Genomic DNA, 18,831 nt, shown 5'->3' on the forward strand with positions numbered 1-18,831 from the left:
GGGCCCCCTGCGTGGAGCCTGCTTCTCCTTCCGCCTTTGTCTCTGCCTTTCTCTGTGTGTCTCTCATGAACAAATAAATAAATAAAATATATTCTTAAAAAAAGAGTACCTTTCTCTATCACCTGAGCCGGACGTGTGCCCCGGTGCTGGCCTTTGACAGCCAAGCATGCCCTCATCAGACCTCCCCTTCTTCACACGGGCTGGGGAATCTACTTCCTATCATGTTTCATGACCATGACCGTGTCTCTGATCACCAGCAACGATCAATAGAGGTCATGAATTTGCCCAAGTAACTTTCCTCATGCTTCCCTTACATGGATGAAATACCCAAGTATAGAAGGTTAGGAGTGTTCTGGGGTTCTTTTAAGTTTAAATTTTTTTTTTTTTTTTAAGTAATCTCGGCACCCAACATGGAGTTTGAACTCACAACCCTGAGATCGAGTCCCACCCTCTTCTGAGTCAGCCAGGTACCCCTCACTTCCTGAAATTTTAAACTAATGACAGAAACCTTGGAGGTTGGGAGATTATGTACAGAAACTAGGCAGTTACAGTTTTGCTCCTGGCAGGAGGGGACAGGCTAACCCCAAATTCAACAGCCTCAGATCCTTTTTGGAATGAGGTAGGATTTTTTTTTTTTAAAGTATAGTCAAAGCACTACCCTAAATGTCCTCCAACTTTATGTGGTGTAATAACTATTATTACTAATACAAGGAGGTAAATCTAGTATAAAATGAATGTATCTGCATTTGTTGTGATGAACACGAGGTGACGTACATAAGTACTGAATCTATTACTATATGTTAACTGGAATTTAAATAAAAACTTAAAAAAAAAAGTGTATATCAAGGACGCTTCTTCCAATACCTTTAATTTCCTAGAAGGAGAACATCTATATATGTTTGGGATAAAATCAGAAAGAACACATGAAATATGAGCAGCTTGGATACATGCATATATTTAATAGTGAAACAATTCATCAATAACAAAAAAAATTAGAAAAATTCATGAGACCTCAATGCTGTGGAAGAGAACAGGACATCAAGGCAAAAGATACAAAAAACTGACCCAGAAGGCTGCCTGATGAGTTAAGCAAAGGCAAATTTGCTTAGGATAGTATTATATGCCATTGAAAAGAAAAATGGTTGGAAAGGTACCCACTTATTTGCGTGGAAGCTGACAGCCTTACTGTATGCTGCACGGAATGGAGGCGAAGAGCCAGGGAAGGGAGAGGGGTGACAGAGGAAAAGCAATACAGAATCCAGGGTAAGCAGATGTAAGAGACAAAGAGTTACAAAGAGATGACTCTAAGGCCTTTTGTTTGCAGTCTACAATAAACCTGTTACAAGTCTTTATGTCAGTCAAGTCCAATGATCACATAACGAGTAGCACTAGGCAAGTAGCACTAGGTGCAGTGAAGAGCAATGGAGTGGTTTACAAAAGTAAAGGGATAACATGGTTCCTGCTCTCAAGGAGCTTACAACCTATATGGGAAACAGATTCCACACACAAAACAAATTTACAAAGTAACATAAATATAAATAAATACACATCTGAATAAACAACATATGAAAGCCTAAGGGGTACTGGGTCAATACTTATCTAGAAGTCTGTAGGTCAAAGAAGGCTTTCTGAAGGAAAAACTTGGGGACTGAGTATAATGTTAGCAGAGAGTAGGGCATGTGCAAAAGCATAGAAGTGTAAGTAAATATGTCCAGAAAGCAGATTAGCTTGATTAAAGTAGAAAGTCTAAATAGGTGTTGTTGAGAAGTATGGTGAAACAGTAGGGGGTTAATTTGGTGAAAGACACTGCAGTGTTCGGTCTGGTCCCTAAAGCAAACAGGGAAAGAGGTTTTCTTTAAGTAATGATGCTAAGTGGCACATGTCCAGGAGTAACTCCACTGCTCTCAAAAGTTTTAGTTACTCGGAGACAGAGAAACTAGCAATGAAATGGTAGAGAAGTATTCAGCATCCTTGAACAGTTTTAGAGAAGAAACTGCCTTCTGCAAGAACACTTGCAAAGTGGCAAGTGAAAACAATCCATGAAACTCCTAGATTCAGGATCCACCATCCCAAAGGCCAGCCAGATCCCAGTAAAATCAAGTGCTCAAGTAGAATGTCCTAGGCCCTCATTACCAATTCTTAGTGGGGAGCGAATTGTATATACTTATAAAAGAATTTATTTTTGAGCTACCATGACAATCAAGTTTGATCCTAACATTCTAGAAATTAAAATAGGAGGATGAGAAGAGCCCTAATCTATAGGGAATGCTCACGTCCCTGAAGGAGGACAGGTCAGTAGGGCCCAAATTCTTCCCTGGTCTTTATGTGGAAAGGCAAAACATCACACCGTGAAAAGAGGCTTTTCTCAGCCAAAGCAAGTTAAGACCTCTTTCTTTAAGCCTATTGATCTGACGTTGTTCCAGGAAGGAAAAAAAGAGTCCAGGCCAGATACTCAGCAGCAGCCAGAGTTGGACCCTATTTCATTAGAGCTCCGCTGGGAGGCACTGGGTCCTACTGATGCTGAAATACACTGCTGAGGACCAATCTTGATGCCATTCGCCTGTAAGAGAAAAGAGGCAAGAGTTCCACCTCAGTGCTAAAGTAAATGGGAGAAAAGAGAGGGATAAAAAAAGAAATCATGAGTTACATCTTCTAGAAGCAGATACGGCTTTGGCAGTTAACCATGTGCCCTAGGCAAACTGCTGTGGGACAGTAGTCTTCAACCATAAAGATGAGATGACAAGCTCAGACATAAGTGTTATAGATGAGATCCTGACCTGGGCCGAAACCAAGAGTCAGACACTTGACCAACTGCGCCACCCAGCTGCCCCTCTATGGCTCAATTTTAAGGTGACTATTGTATTTAGGTTTCATGGCTATGTGTACAATCAGGATGAGATTAGATAAGAGCAGGAGAAGGTGAAAGACTAGATGTTAGCACAGAATTCTTTTTTGTTTTGTCCCAGAATTTGCTTTATAGAAATGGCCCTGTTGAGCAATTAGGAATTACCTCACCCCTAAACACTGGGATAGTAAAAACTCTTCCCAAAGATAATCTCCTATACTGTGTAAACATCTTAGATCACCAACTAATGACCTCTTTAAGCATTCTGGGCCTCGGACTTGAGAAAAAAACAGAAAATGATGACAGATTTGTAAAACATCAAGTATGGATTAGCATAGCTTCAAAAAGCACAGTGTTAGAAAGGAAATGCTCACATTCTAGGGGGTTTCTTGTCCTATTTAACACAAAGCAGCAAAGTTACTTGTCAGCCTCCCCCCACCCTTTCTCACCTCATTGTGGACATCAAATAAACCCTGCTGGATCTTCCTATATATTTCTTTGGCTGTGTTAATGAAGGCCTAAAGGAGACAGAAATCATATTATTAGGCTCAAGTTTAGATAAAGAAATTAGAAAACGGGAATACAAATATTATTCCTACTTGGATTTCTAAGGTAAATTAGGAACCATTAAGAGACCAGAGTAAAAATACAAAAGATCCCCCAAAGTCTCTATTTCAAAAAGAAAAGGACTATATGGTATTTTGATACTAACCCAAGATGATCCTTGACTGGCCCCTTCTCCAAATAAAACAAACATGCTCTGTTCTCAATTAATTACTAAAGATACAGTCAACAGCAGGCTTCAGAATGACTACCTGTAGAACCCATGAGACCCTCCAACTGAAATATAAAGTAACAATAGTGTCTAATCCATAATACTTGCCAATTAATGTTACACAAGGCAAAAGTAAAACCCTACTGTAGGAACAAAGACAAAAAAAAAAAAAAAAAAGGGACAACTCCCTTAAAGGGAGACATACGGACATACAATGTAACCACAGACACCCTTTCCTTACCAACAGTCTTATAGAAGAGAATCCTGAATAAAAGAATAAAGATATGTTGTCATCTCTCAAAAGCTTTCCCTACTTTTTCGCAAGTAGTACCTCTTCAACATTGCAGGCTGTTTTGGCTGAAGTTTCCATGAAGATAAGTCCATGCTCCCGGGCAAAGGCCTCTCCTTCTTCTCTCTTCACATCCCTACGGGATTCTAAGTCACTGCAAGAGATGATTGGGGAGAAAACTAAAAAAAGATCCAAGTGAAAGAAGAAACTCATATTCTAAAAGAATCCCAGGGCTGTTTCAACCACCAGTTAATACATAAAGCATGTAGATCCCACATGACATTCTCTCATATAGGATTACTAATTTCTGTAGCTTCTTGGAAAATGATTCTTCAAATTCACGACAGGTGTTGCATGGCTGAGGACAATAACTTACTCTTACAGAGAAAAAGGTTATTTGACAAAGAGAGGAAAGACAGGGGGAGTGGCAGGTAAAGGGGGAGGGAGAACCAGACTCCCTACTGAGCAAGGAGCCCAATGTGGGGCCTGAATCCCAGAAACCTGGGATCATGACCTGAGCCAAAGGCAGACGCTTAACTGACTGAACCACCAAAGTGCCCTGAGAGAAAGGTTTATAAAAGGTTAGGCAAGCCCCATAGTTAGTCCAGGCTTATTGTGTTCCATGCTTCTTTTTGGAATGAGATCTAGGGAGAACCAAGGAAAGAAAATGAAAGAGAAATTCCAGTTGTTAGAAAGTAGAAAAGTCCTAGATGGCCCAAGTCGTAATGAGAAGTGTCGTCCTCTTTTACTGGCATCAACCCATAAGAATAGAGGGTGGGGGCAGCCCCAGTGATGCAGTGGTTTGGCACCGCCTGCAGCCCGGGGTGTGATCCTGGGGACCCAGGATCGAGTCCCACATCGGGCTCCCTGCATGGAGCCTGCTTCTCACTTTGCCTGTATCTCTGCCTCTCTCTCTCTCTCTCTCTGTGTCTCTATGAATAAATAAATAAAATCTAAAAAAAAAAAAAAAAAAAAGGAAGAATAGAGGGTGCCAGGAATAAGGAGAACACAGTTGCCTTAACTCTCACTAGTCTTACTATTAACATATATAATTGCAGCTTGCCACCAGGGAAATAAAAGACTCAGAGAAAAATAAGATATATAATGTTAGGTGATATGAGGCGGGGAAAGGAGCCACAGACTGAGAAAAGAGAATCCGGTGGCATGGAAAGGCTTCACAACAAGACAGGATAAAAGGCTGTGGACAACGGTAAGGATGGACTGTCTGATTTTCATTTTTCTAACTGGAAATTTGCATTTCAGAGGTTTCCAGTTTCCCAACATGAAATCAAGGAGCAAGCCCACTGCAACAAATCTATAAAATGTGCATTTATCACTCACCAGCTGTGTGAAGACCAGGGAAGAGCTATCCATCTAAATGTCTACCTCTAGCCCAGCCTCTCCTCTAAGCTCCAGACCTCCTGTCCGTTTGTCTGTTCTTTACTCCCAATCTGATGCATAAAAGGTATTTCGAACATACATCAAAATAGAACTTGATCTTTCTGCCCAAACTGCTTCTGACCCAGGCTTCTACATCTCCATAAAGGACAACAAACTAAATCCAAGACACTATTATTTTCACAGCTTTCCCTTCCCTTCCCCCTTCCCTTTCCCCTTTCCTTTCCTTTCCCCTTTCCTTTTCTATCCTTTCCCCTTTCCTATCCTCCTTTCCTTTCCCCTTTCCTTTCCTTTCCTTTCCCCTTTCCTTTCCCTTCCCTTCTCTTTCTCTTTCTCTTTTCTTTCTTTTCTTTCTTTCTGTCTCTCTCTCTCTTTCTTTCTTTTCAGCTTTTCTTTCTTTACTCCAAATACCTGATCCACCCCAAGGTACTTCCAAAATGCACCTTACCACCATCATTTTCCCCTCTCTCTGGTATCATCACCCAAGCCCACGCCACCATTCTCATTTAGACTACTGAAACAGACATCCCACTTCAACCCCTGCCCCCCTCCAGAGTGATCTTTTAAAATTGAATCAAGCCACATCTCTGCTTAAAACTCTTAAAAGCTGGGACGCCTGGATGGCTCAGTGGTTGAGTGTCCGCCTTTGGCTCAGGTCATGATCTTTGTGTTTTAGGATCGAGTCCTGTGTTGGGCCCCTGGTAAGGAGCCTCTGCCTGTGTCTCTCTCTGTGTGTCTCTCATGAACAAATAAATAAAATCTTAAAAACAAACAAAAACAAAACTCTTAAAAGCTTCCTACTGTGTTTAGAGTAAAATCCACACTTCTTCCTAAGGCCTGAAAGTGCTAAGAGATCTAGACCCTGCCTACCTTCCCAACCTCATTCCTCCTTGATTTAGCCCAACCATACTGATTTCTTTCAATACTATGACCTTGCCAAGGTTCTTCCCAGTTCAAAGCTTTCAGTTTGTTCCCCTTATCTGATACTTTTCTGAACTTTTTTCTTTTTAAGATTTTATTTACTTATTCATGAGAGACATGGAGAGAGAGGCAGAGATACAGACAGATGGAGAAGCAGGCTCCATGCAGGGAGCCCCAGGTGGGACTGGATTCCTGGACCCCTGGGTCACACCCTGGGCCAAAGGCAGACGCTCAACTGCTGAGCCACCCAGGCGTCCCACTTTTCTTAACTCTTACTTAAATCCTTCAGATTCCAGTTTAACCATCACCCTTAATTAAAAATAAGTATCTTGTTATGCTCTTGTATAGCACCCTTTTTTCCTTCATTGCATTTATCGCAATTTGTAATTAGATACAGATCCTTTTATATTTAACACTTACGTCTCCAATAAACTATAAACTCCATGGGAACAGGGGTATGACTCTTTTTTTATTATTTTATTCATTTAAGATTTTTATTTATTCATAGAGACACAGAGAGAGAGAGAGGCAGAGACACAGGCAGAGGGAGAAGCAGGCTCCCTGCGGGGAGCCCGATGGGGAGAGGCTCAACCACTGAGCTCCCCAGGCATCCCAGGGGCAGGACTCTCCTTTTCTCACCCTGTACACTCAGGATCTGGCACACAGACATCTAGAAACACAGTTCAAACAAATGAGTGCAATAAGTCTGTGATCACAGTTCTCAAATGGCGCACTCTAGGCACTACTACAAATGCACAAGGGTGCCACAGGATTATTTTTTTTTTTTGCCATAGGATAAATTTTAAGGGAAACACAGTTAACAACACCAGAATACCACGTGAATTATAAGCTTAAGACAGTTCACAGTGTCACTGTCAGATCAAAATAGATCCTGTTCAATATTTGCATATATTTGTGTAATCTGAGTTTTTGGCAGTTGTGATAAAAAGGAAGTACAAAACTGGGAGGGAAAAAGGGATGCGTGGGTGGCTCAGTGGTTGAGCATCTAGACGCCTTTGGCCCAGGGCGTGATCTCAGGATCCGGGATCAAGTCTTACATCAGGGTCCCTGCAGGGAGCCTGCTTCTCCCTCTGCCTGTGTCTCTGCCTCTCTCTCTCTCTGTGTCTCTATGAATAAATAAAAATCTTAAATGAATAAAATAATAAAAATCACTCAGGGGCACCTGAATGGTTAATAAAAATCACTCAGGGGCGCTGAGTGGCTCAGCTGGTTAAACATCTGACTCTTGATTTTTTTTTTTTTTTTTTTTTTTTTTTATGATAGTCACACACAGAGAGAGAGAGAGGCAGAGACATAGGCAGAGGGAGAAGCAGGCTCCATGCACCGGGAGCCCAACGTGGGATTCGATCCCGGGTCTACAGGATAGCGCCCTGGGCCAAAGGCAGGAGCCAAACTGCTGCGCCACCCAGGGATCCCCTGACTCTTGATTTTGACTCCGAGATGGAACCCCACATTGGGCACCATGCCGGGTGTGGACCCTGCTTAAGAGTCTCACACTCTCTAGTGCTAGTGATGCTCAGCACCAGAGGACAGTGGCTGGGTATCCCCTTTGTTTTCCTGGGTGCAGGGATTGCCCATGGAGCCTGCGCTGCTGCAAGAAGAAACTATTAGTTCAGTGTGTTCCTAAAGGGAGGAAAGACGTGCAGAGAGAGGGGCAGATGAATGCATTTTTTAGACCGGGGAAAGAGCTCAGCCTTGCATTTACTCTTTACTCTATAAAGGAGTGAAACTGTGTAAGATGTTAACAGATAATTTTTCCACCCTGTTTTTTTTTTTTTTAATGCTTCTTGTAGCAATTGGTACAAGATTTAGTGTTTACCTATTTTATTTCACTCTTTAATTGTAGGCTGGAGTAGAGTGAGCTGCCCTCTCAGGCAGAACTGACATTGGGGGCAGAAGAGAACAACTAATTACAAAGCTTATGCCTTAACATTTTGAATCTGGTTTTTTGATATATTACCTCAGTAAATTTCAGAGTTCTAAAAACACCAATAAAAAATAAATCTTTATAAAAAAATAATAAATAAAAAAATAAAAAAATAAAAAATAAAAGAGTTTTAAAAATGTAAATCTAAAGCAATTAAAAATTTCTGTTTGGGGCGCCTGGGTGCTCAGTTGGCTAAGGTCTGACTTAGGCTTGGGTCATGTTCTCGGGGTCCTGGGACTGAGCCCCACATTGGGCTGCTCGTGGGGACTCTGCTCATCCCTTTCTCTCTGCCCTTCCCCTTGCTTGTGCTCTGTCTCTCTCTCTCTCTCAAATAAATAAAGTCTTTTAAAAAAAAAGTTTCTTTTTAAACTTTGTTTTCAACTCTTTGAATGAGAAGATGGAATTTATACTGTACTACCGAGATTTTTTTTTAATGTGTGAGACAAATCTTTCTAGACAAATCTTTTGTACAGAAAAGATTCCCTCTCTCCTTCTCCTCCCATTCCACTTGCTCTTTTTCTTAAAAAAAAAAAAAAAAAAAAAAAAAGTATAACATCAATTTGGAACAGAAAATGAGAGTGGCAGTATTCAATCTTGATTCCAACTTTGAGAAGCTGTACAGCACCTAACAAGCACACTCAGGGTATTAGTAAGTAATTATGGACATTTAAAGATGAAAATCAAATTTCTTTATGTTTTTCATTTTTCAAAGTTTATTAAGTTGTTATGACAAGAACACTTATGTTGCTTATATCTATTTAATAACAAACTGTTAGGTATTTCTTTTGGCCTAGAGTGCCATAGAAAATTTACTGAGAATAACAAGTGTTGCTGAGAATGTAAAGAAATTGAAAAAAAAAAAAAAAAGAGAGAGAGAGAATGTAAAGAAATTGGAACTACTGTGTGTTGCTGGTAGGAATATAAAATTATGCAGTTGCAAGGAAAAACAGTATGGTGATGCCTCAAAAAAGAAAACATTTAATTACTATAAGATCCAGCAATTTCAGTTCTGGAATTCAAAGAAATGAATTCCCAAACAGATATTTGGATATTGACGCTGACAGCATTCTTCACAACAACCAAAGAAGGATAGAAGCAATCTGTCTACCAAAAGATGAATAAACAAAATGTGGCAAATACATACAAAGGAATACTATTCATCCTTAAAAAGGAAGGAAATTCTGACATGATCTACATTATGGATGAAACTTGAGGTCATCATGGTAAATGAAATATGCCAGTCACAAAAGGACAAATATTAAGATTCCACTGAAATTGGGTGCCTAGAGTAGTCATATTCATACAGACAGAAAAGAGAATGGTGATTGCCAGGGGCTGCGGAAATGGAGAATGTGGAGTTAGCATTTAATGCATATAGAGTTTCAGTTTGGGAAAATGAAAAAGTTCTGGAATTGGGATGGTGGTGACGGCTACAGAACGTCAATAAACTTAATGCCACAGAACTGTACACTTAAAAATGGTTAAAATGGGGACAGGATGTCTGGGTGGCTCAGTCATTTGAGTTTCTGATTCCTGACTTTGACTCATGTCATAATCTCACAGTTATGGAGATCAAGCTCTCCATCAGGCTCTGTGCTCAGTATGGAGTCCGCTTAAGATTCTTTCTCTCCCTCTGCCTCTGCCCCTTCCCCCTGTGGACATGTGCGCATTCTCTCTCTCTCAAAATAATAAAACCTTATAGAAATGGTTAAAATGGTAAATTCTACATTATGCTTATTTTACCAATCAATTTTTTCTTTTTTTACTAAGAGCACCCTAAACTAAAAAAAGTTTAAGGACCAAGTGATTCAATGTCCATAGAGCACTTAGATGACTTCTTATTTATACAAATAAAATTTTACCTCTTATTCCCAATCAGCATGATAACCATGTTGGAGCTGGAGTGTTGCCGGGCATCCTCTAACCAGGAGGTCAGGTGGTTGAAGGTTTCACGCCTACAGTAGAAAGTTTACAAAGTGGGTCAGAGGCCCATTTCAAAATGTCAAAAGTAATTCCAAATGCATGGGAAAAGGGGGAAAGCTACATATGTAAAGGAAAATATTAGAGACGCCATTCCTCTTTAGCATTCTTACCAAAACCAGAAGACAGCAAAAAAAAAAAAAAAAAAAAAAAGATTTTGAGAACATGGGGAAAAGACTCCCTCCTGCCCACCTGATCTAACTCACCTTGTGATGTCATATACTAGCAGTGCTCCAGCTGCTCCCCTGTAGTAGGAACGGGTGATAGAACGGAAGGATTCTTGCCCAGCCTTTCCCACCAACATGGCAACAAAAAATCCCAACAAAACAAGGTTATTTCCACAGAAATGACTTGATCACATGCTACTCTAACACAGACAACTTACTTTAAAAAAGAACTTCTATTAAGAAAAGGGAATTCGAGAAAGGAAACTCGACTGCCCAGAGAGATGTCCAGGTGGGAAATAAACATTTTTCAATGGAAGCACAGTTGACAGTGGGAGTGGGACAACTGTTCCTGTGGGACTGTCCATCAAACAGCTGAATGTTTAGCATCCCTGGCTCCCAGACACTAAATGCCAGTAGCACCCCACTGTCATTGTGACAAAGACATTCTTATACATTTCCAATATTCCCTAGGAGAGAACTGGAAATAGGACTACAAACTCAAGAGCATTTTCAATCCCCTCATGATGCTGAACACATTACATTAACCTGTTTGTATTCTTCTATCTGTAAAAAGGAAACTTCTCTTAGAAGGCCAATACCCTGTCTAAGGAAGTTTCATTCCAATGGGTCAATGTAGAAAAGTAGACAAATACAAAGTACTTAAATTGAACATATGCTAATTGACATTTAGTGTTCCACTACTAACAGCAGGACTACCAAGGGATGTTGTCATAGCAAATAAGAATAAGAAAGGGAGAAAAACGCTCAGGGCCCAGGACAGAGTTTTCCTTAAAAAACCCAATATTCACACTCTATAATCTCATTTCCAAATGGGGCCAAGATATTTATAACTGAGCAATTTATTAATGCCACCATATACTGGGTACCTTTGCTTTTTTTATGCAATAGTGTGGTTTTGTCCTCTTTAGGGGAAGTAAAAACATTTTTTAGTATATGTGCTGCCGAAGTGAGCACAAACAAAAGCATTTTAAAAATAATAATGATATATTAATAATATCCTGAACACTGAATCTGTCCTATTAGAAAAGTTTTCATATTCTTTGACTGGCTCAGTAGGTGGGACATCTGACTCTTGATCTCGGGGTCATGAGTGCGAGCCCTGCATTGGGTCTGATTACTCAAATAAATAAATAAATCTTTAAAAAAAAAAAGAAAAAATATTTTTCACACTTTTTAAAAGATTTTATTTATTTATTTATTTATTTATTTATTTATTTATTTATTTATTTATTTATTTATTTATGAGAGACAGAGAGAGAGAGAGGCAGAGACACAGGCAGAGGGAGAAGCAGGCTCCATGCAGGGAGCCCGATGTGGGACTCGATCCTGGGACTCCAGGATCACGCGTTGGGCTTCTGAAGGTGGCACTAAACCGCTGAGCCACCCGGGCTGCCCTATTTTTCACATTCTTGAAATCATTTATCCTCATATTCCTACATAAAGATTAGGAAGCAAAACTACTATTCTTATTTTAAAGACAGAAAAACTAAAATGTGGAGATGGGAAGAAAACAGCCTTCTCATAGTATAACAACAGAAAGTGAATACTAATAGTAACACAAATGAGAAAATTGAAGCTCAAAGGATTAACTGGCCAAAAGTTTGAAATCTATAAATGCTTGGGATGCCTGGGTGGCTCAGCAGTTGAGCGCCTGCCTTCAGCCCAGGGTGTGATCCTGGAGTCACAGAATCGAGTCCCATGTCGGGCTCCCTGCAGGGAGCCTGCTTCTCCCTCCCTCGGCCTGTGTGTCTGCCTCTCTCTCTCATGAATAAATAAAGTCTTAAAAAAATTTTTTTTCACCTCCAAAAGCTCACTTAATGTTTTACTTAGTCCCGAACAGACTTAAAAAATTATTTGATTCCCATTTTGCTTTTACCTTACTTTTTCTCCATTTCTGCTACTACTGAAAGGCCCTTTCCTCTCTATGGCCTTCTAGGAACTAAAGGGAAAGTTTGAGGGAAGGCTATGTAATAGCTGAAGCACACAGTCACATTTAACTTTAGCAGCTAAAAATATTTCCCTCAGGGGCTCATCAGAAAATGCCTTTTAAAACCAAATCTATGGGCAGCCTGGGTGGCTCAGCGGTTTAGCACTGCCTTCAGCCCAGGGTGTGATCCTGGAGTCCCAAGTCCCACGTCCGGCTCCCTGCAGGGAGCCTGCTTCTCCCTCTGCCTGTGTCTCTGCCTCTCTCTGTGTGTCTCTCTCATGAATAAATAAATAAAATCTTAAAAAAATAAATAAATAAAACCAAATCTATAAATGCTTGGGGTGCCTGGGTGCCTAAGTCAATTAAGTGACAGCCTTAGGCTCAAGTCATGCTCTGTGTCAGGATCCCTGCTCGGTGGGAAGTCTGCTTCTCCTTCTCCCTCTGCTTCCCCCTACTTGTTTTCTCTTTCTCTCTCTAAAAATAAATAAATAAAATATTTTTTTAAAAGTCAAAAAAACAAATCCCTTTATATCATCATCTCAGTCCAGTTCGTGAACCTCTGTTGAATCAATAACCTAGGAAGAGTGATTGGTTCAATTTGGGCTGGTCTGCATTGGTTTGAGGCATCTTTGTCCAACCCCATTAAACAAATCTGAAGCAGCAAAGAATTAAGATGGAGATATGATAAAGAGAATTAAAACCTTTTGAATTCCTCCCAAGTGGAAGCATCGTATTATGGTTTCAAGATATATACAATTAACCCTCATGCAACATGGGCTTGAACAGCTCTGGTCCACTTAACATAGATTTTTTTTACAGCACAGCACTGTAAATGTATTTTCTCTCCCTTATGGTTTTCTTTTTTTTTTTTCTACTTTATTTTTTAAATTTATTTTTAAACAAAAAAAAATTTAAACACCAACACAGGGCTTGAACTCACAACCCTGAGATCAAGACTTGTGCCACGATCAAGAGCCAAATAGTTAACCAACTGCGCCACTCAGGCACCCCTTTCTCTTATGGTTTTAATAACATTTTCTTTTTTCCAGCTCGCTTTGTTATAAGAATACAGTATATAATACAGATAACATACAAAATATGTGCTAATCAATTTTTTGTTATGGGTCAGCCCTTCTGGCCAAATAGTAGGTTATTAGTAGTTAAGTTTTTGGGGGTGTCTAGCTAGCTTAGTCAGAAGAGCAGACGACTCTTGATCTTCAGGTCATAAGTTCAAGCCCAAGCCATGGGGTAAAGATTACATAAAATAAATAAAAGTTTTTTAAAAAGTAGTCGAGTTTTTGGGAAGCCAAAAGTCATATGCAAATTTTTGACTGTGCAAGGGTTGATACCCCTAAGGCTCACATTAAGGATCCACTGTAGCTTGAAGTATAAATTCCTACAAAGTCAGATGGGCTTATTTCCTCAAAAATCAGAATGCATTTTGAAGTAAAATACAAATGCTTTTGCGATTGACCAGTATTTTATATTCACTACAGTATAACACCTCTTCATTTAGCATGGATTATTTGGGCAATTATATATAAAAAATGACAAAAGATTAAAAAAAATGACATGGCTCCCTGGGGCACCTGGTTGGCTCACTTGATAGAATATGCAACTCTTGACCTCAAAGTCATGAGTTCAAGCCCCACACTGGGCACAGAGACTGCTAAAATAAATAAATAATAAAAATAAAATTTAAGAAAAGGTAACATGGCTCTCTAAATTCTCATCAATAGTGACAACAGTGACAACAAAGAACTTTGGATAACTTGATCTCTTTAAAAATTCCCTTCGTGGTAATCCCTAAATATTTTCACACAAGATGACTTTGGGAGTATATGAGAGGATGAGGTCAATAAAATGGGAAAGCAAGATGAGTAAGCAATGTGTAGATCAGGACTGACAAGGGAAAACGATCAGCTTACCCAGAGGGTGGCAGACAAGAAATGCACTACATTAGAGGCAGCAATCTCTTAAAAATTTTCAAATAGAAAACCCCAGTATTCTGAAACCTGATATCTTTTTTATGATTCAACAAAGATTAGCCTAATCTAAAAACAATTATTAAAAAGGAACAGAAAAGAACTAGGTCAGTTGCATCACAAGTGACTATCAGGCCATATGGCCCTTGAAGATCTGGTCAACAGAGCAGTGGCTCTCAACTTTCTTATTTTATGATCCACTGTCTCATGGTACCATGTAAGGGGGAAAAAACCCACAAAAGCCAGCAAACCAACATTTTAACACAATCATAACTGTGACTATACCACTAACTGGCAGCTATTGGGTCTCCTGACATGAAAACCTCTGTTTTTGGAAATAGTAGAGATTTAAGTTAAAAAGACAGAATTAGCTACTACTAGTCTTGACATCTATAGGCTTCACTCTGTCACCTACTCACAATTGGTCCCGCAGCCTCTTTAGTTAGCAGGGCAAATCTTTGTGGGAAATATAAAAATCAGGAGATAATAAAAGGAGAATTACAACATACCTATTTGGGTTAATAGTGACAAAGAACTGCTGAACAATGAAAGGAGAAGGAGACAAGACAGTCGTTTTAAAAAACATATGAACTTGACGTTGGCAGCAGAGTATTCTCTCTTAGGCCTAGTTTGGAGAAAAAGACTAGAGACAAAACTAGTCAAAAGAGCAAGTTGGGAAGATTTAGAGGAATGTCACTAGTGCTTCCACTATTAGAAATGTGAAGTCTGTTCAGAAGGGCAAAAGGTTATTAAAATACTTGCAAATAACAACTAAATAATGTATAGGAGACTGTCATCCTAGTTAAAAGCACTCAATAAATCAGTGCACCCAAAAGTGGTAACCACCTTGGAGGCCACCAGAAAAGGACTCTGCAAAAAGGGCTTAGAGCAGAAAGTTAACTTACAGTTGACTCCGGAACAAGAGAGGAGTTGGGGAGGCTGGCCCCCTCGCAGAGGAAATTCCTCGTGTCACTCTGACTCCTCCAAACCATAACTACCAATAACCTACAGTTGACCAGAAGCCTTACCCATAACACATCATGTCAACAGCATTTGTTATGTTATTTATATTAAATATTGTATTTTTACAGTAAAAAAGCCAAAGGATAAAAATGTTAAGAAAAAATATATTTACAGTACTGTAGTACGTTCATTGACAAGAAATTCACATATGAGCAGACTTGTGCAATTCAAACACATTATTCAAGGATCAACTGTACTTTTCAGACAGATAACTACACGTGTTGGGAGACGGAGGATGGAAGGAGGGGAGAGGGAGGAAAAAAAGGAAAAATCACTGTGTACTGCTTATAACTATAAGGGCTTCAGCTCTGAGTTTTGAAAAAAAAGAAAACAGAATTAAATAGTAAGTAAACAAAGATAGAGATTTTAGCTGAGTATTAAGAACTCTGTGCTTGCTTCCTTTCACTTACATAAAGACAGGGATATTATTTCCCTTAGAGAAAAAAAAAGATATAAATCAAATGAAATAATACACATAAAAGCAATTTATCTGAATAAAACAAAATTATACTAAATCAAGCTAAATTTTGGCAAGTCTACCTTTGCCAAATTTTAAAATGTGCATAACCTTTGACCCAGAATTTCCATTTCTGGGAAGGCATTCCACAGAAATTCTCAGACATTTGCATAAAGATGTGGTAATCGAGGACATTCAATGAAACTTTGTAAAAGTGAAAACTGGAAACCTGGATTTCCATCATTGGAGGATAGTTAAATGACGGGAAGACTTTTTATAAGTCTATACAGTGGTTAAAAGGAATGCAGTAGAGATATATGTACGTATCAACATAGAAGTGTCCAAATCAGAAGTTATTAAATAAAAAAATTTAGTTCACATAGCTAGGTGTACTCTATCATGATTCTATACTAACAAGAACAAGACAAGAACAAACACTAGAACTAACAAGAACAAAACCACTACCCTGTATTTGTACATGTGTACCTATCTGAACACAAAGAAAAAGTCTGAAAGTATAAGCACTGAAACACTCATACCAGTTAGGCAGAAACCAGGAATGGAAAGAAGAAGAGGTTTATGTGTGTAAAAGGAGACATTCACATTTTACTCTATACACTTATATAGTTTGCTTTTATTTTTACTAGAACAAACTCATACATTACTTGGGTAATTTAAAAGAAAACTACAAAGATAGGGTGTTCAGAATTTTAACAGTAACAGATAAAAGTGAAATCTCTTCCCCTACTCTCACTTCCACCAACAACCTCACCCTCATAGCCCTTTGCCCCCACATCAGTCTTTACTGAACTATTTAGATCTCGGTCAGGGACTAAGTCATCCTGTTTTCTCTCACCGTGTCCCAGATTTGCAGTTTGATTTGTTTTCCATCAATGTTGACCATACGGGCCCCAAACTCCACACCTGTCAAGTGAAAAGCAAAAGAAATGTTGACCATCACCACACGTTCAGAGGTTCATATTCTCCCCCAATGCAGCAACTGACTCCTTCCCTGTCTGCACTTAGTACCAAACTATTTGCTACAATTAATCTTGTGTTCCTTAAATTTTCATTTTCCTTCTAGAATTAAAAACTGTGATCTAGGTGATAATGACTTTAGGAATGTAACCAAAAGGGATGCCTGGGTGGCTCAGCGGTTGGGTGTCTGCCTTTGGCTCAGGGTGTGATCCTGGAGTCCTGGGATCAAGTCCCGCATCGGGCTCCCTGCATGGAGCCTACTTCTCCCTCTGCCTGTGTCTCTGCCTCTCTCTCTCTCTCTCTCATGAATAAATAAATAAATCTTTAAAAAAAAAAAAAAAAAGGAATGTAACGAAAAAGCAGATATGGAGATGAAACTAATTAAAACATAAAAAAAGGGGGCAGCCAGGGTGGCTCAACGGTTTAGCGCCACCCTCAGCCGGGAGCATGATCCTGGAGACCCAGGATCGAGTCTCACGTTGGGCTCCCTGCATGGAGCCTGCTTTTCCCTCTGCCTGTGTCTCTGCCTCTCTCTCTGTGTGTGTCTCTCTCATGAATAAACAAAGTCTTTAAAAAAAAAAAAAAAAAGGAAAGGGGGGAAAACCTCCAGATTCATTCTATGCAGCCAGCATTATCTTGATATCACCTGGATAAAGACACCAATAAATAAAGAACCACAGTCCAATGTCCCTAATGAACAGAAATGCAAAAATCCTCAATTAAAAGCTAGCAAACTGGGATCCCCGGGTGGCTCAGTGGTTTAGCATCAGCCTTCAGTACAGGGCGTGACCCCGGGATCCTAGGATCGAGTCCCGCATCGGGCTGCCTGCATGGAGCCTGCTTCTCCCTCTGCCTGTGTCTCTGCCTCTCTCCCGCTCTGTTTCTCTCATGAATAAATAAATAAAAATCTTTTTTAAAATGATAAATAAAACGTAAAAAAGGTCAGCACATTTCTAGCAATATTAACGCTCAAATCGCATTAGATGGCACAAGCTGTGCCTTAACACAAACGTGCCAGGAAAGCTCCGGGACAATGCCACACTCTTTCCTCTAAAACCATCAGTTTCATCTTTTAACTCTAACTCGAGGAGGGCCCTTCAGATTCATTCCTTCCTCTCCAACGTACACAAAAACCTGTGTTGTTGGATGACCACTCTGAAAAACATACGTGAAAACGGTCTGCAATAATTTAAGCGCAAAAGCAAGGCGAGTTCTTGCACGAACAGTGAAGCTTTTCCGTGGGGCTTCCCGTCAAGGTACAAATCCTAGTCCGGGGGCGGTTGGGTGCGAGGCCTCGGGCCGGTCTTCCGCTGCGTCTCCATCACTTACTCGGTAGCTTTGGGCCACTCGCTCCTCGCCGAGCGTGAGGCCGAACTAAACCCGGCAGCGGGCGGGGGGCGCTTCGGGCAGCGACTTCGGCCGCCGGCGGCCTGTGCGCGGCGGCGCCCGCTCCCGCGCCGCGTCCTCCGACAGGTGCGCCGACTTACCTATGGTGAGGTCGTGCACCGGCTGGAACCGCTTGTCCGTGAACTGCAGGAGGAGACATGACTTGCCCACGCCTGAAAGAGGAGCGCGGACGTCCTTGCGGCGCGGCCCGGGCCGCCGGCGGCCGCGGGAGGGGAGCCCCGAGCCCGAGCCCGAGCCCCGCCCCCGGCCGCCCCGCCCCCGCCCGCTCCCGCGCCCCGCTCCGTCGCCCAGCCCACTGCACGAGCCCCGCCCCACGCCCCACGCCCCGAGGTGTGAGCGGCGGCTGCCCGCCCCCGCCGTGCGGGCCGTCGCCCACGGGCTACCTGTGTCCCCGATGATGATGTACTTGAACAGATAAGCATAAGTCATGGTCCCGTTTCCTCCGATTCCGGGTCCGCCCGACTTCCGCAGCCACTTCCCTCCGGCCTCTCTAGCCGCGCAGGCGGCCGCCCTCCGGCCGCTCTAGCCCGCACCGCGTTTCTATGGCTCTCCCTGGTGTCGGCGCTCGGCGGGGGCGGCCGTCCTCCCTCGCGGCGCCGGCGGCTGCCATCGCCCCGCCGGGCTCCAGGGGGCGGTAGCCGCCCCTCCCGTCCGCTCGGCCTTCCCGGCAGCCGCCGCACGGCGCTCCCGCCAATCAGCGGACAGCGACG

The 18,831-nt window shown here is 41.3% G+C and overlaps 1 protein-coding gene across 2 annotated transcripts; it reads right to left on the minus strand.

Annotated features, from left to right (window-relative positions):
• Positions 1-939: 939 nt before the first annotated feature.
• RAB2B (RAB2B, member RAS oncogene family) lies at positions 940-18,752 on the minus strand. 2 transcript variants are annotated; one of them, XM_072772801.1, is made up of 8 exons: positions 18,505-18,752; positions 18,202-18,273; positions 16,593-16,660; positions 10,363-10,445; positions 10,039-10,131; positions 3,952-4,063; positions 3,295-3,363; positions 940-2,560 (listed from the first exon to the last, which is right to left on the minus strand). In XM_072772801.1, the coding sequence occupies exons 1-8, from the start codon at positions 18,548-18,550 to the stop codon at positions 2,453-2,455; spliced, it is 651 nt and encodes a 216-aa protein (XP_072628902.1). In that variant the 5' UTR covers positions 18,551-18,752; the 3' UTR covers positions 940-2,452. The 2 variants fall into 2 exon arrangements, with proteins under 2 accessions (XP_072628902.1, XP_072628903.1); XM_072772802.1 differs by having other exon boundaries at positions 17,883-18,273; positions 18,505-18,581.
• Between the last annotated feature and the right edge of the window lie 79 nt (positions 18,753-18,831).

The sequence above is a fragment of the Canis lupus genome, chromosome 13 (assembly GCF_048164855.1).
Source record: "Canis lupus baileyi chromosome 13, mCanLup2.hap1, whole genome shotgun sequence".
Classification (NCBI taxonomy): domain Eukaryota; kingdom Metazoa; phylum Chordata; class Mammalia; order Carnivora; family Canidae; genus Canis; species Canis lupus.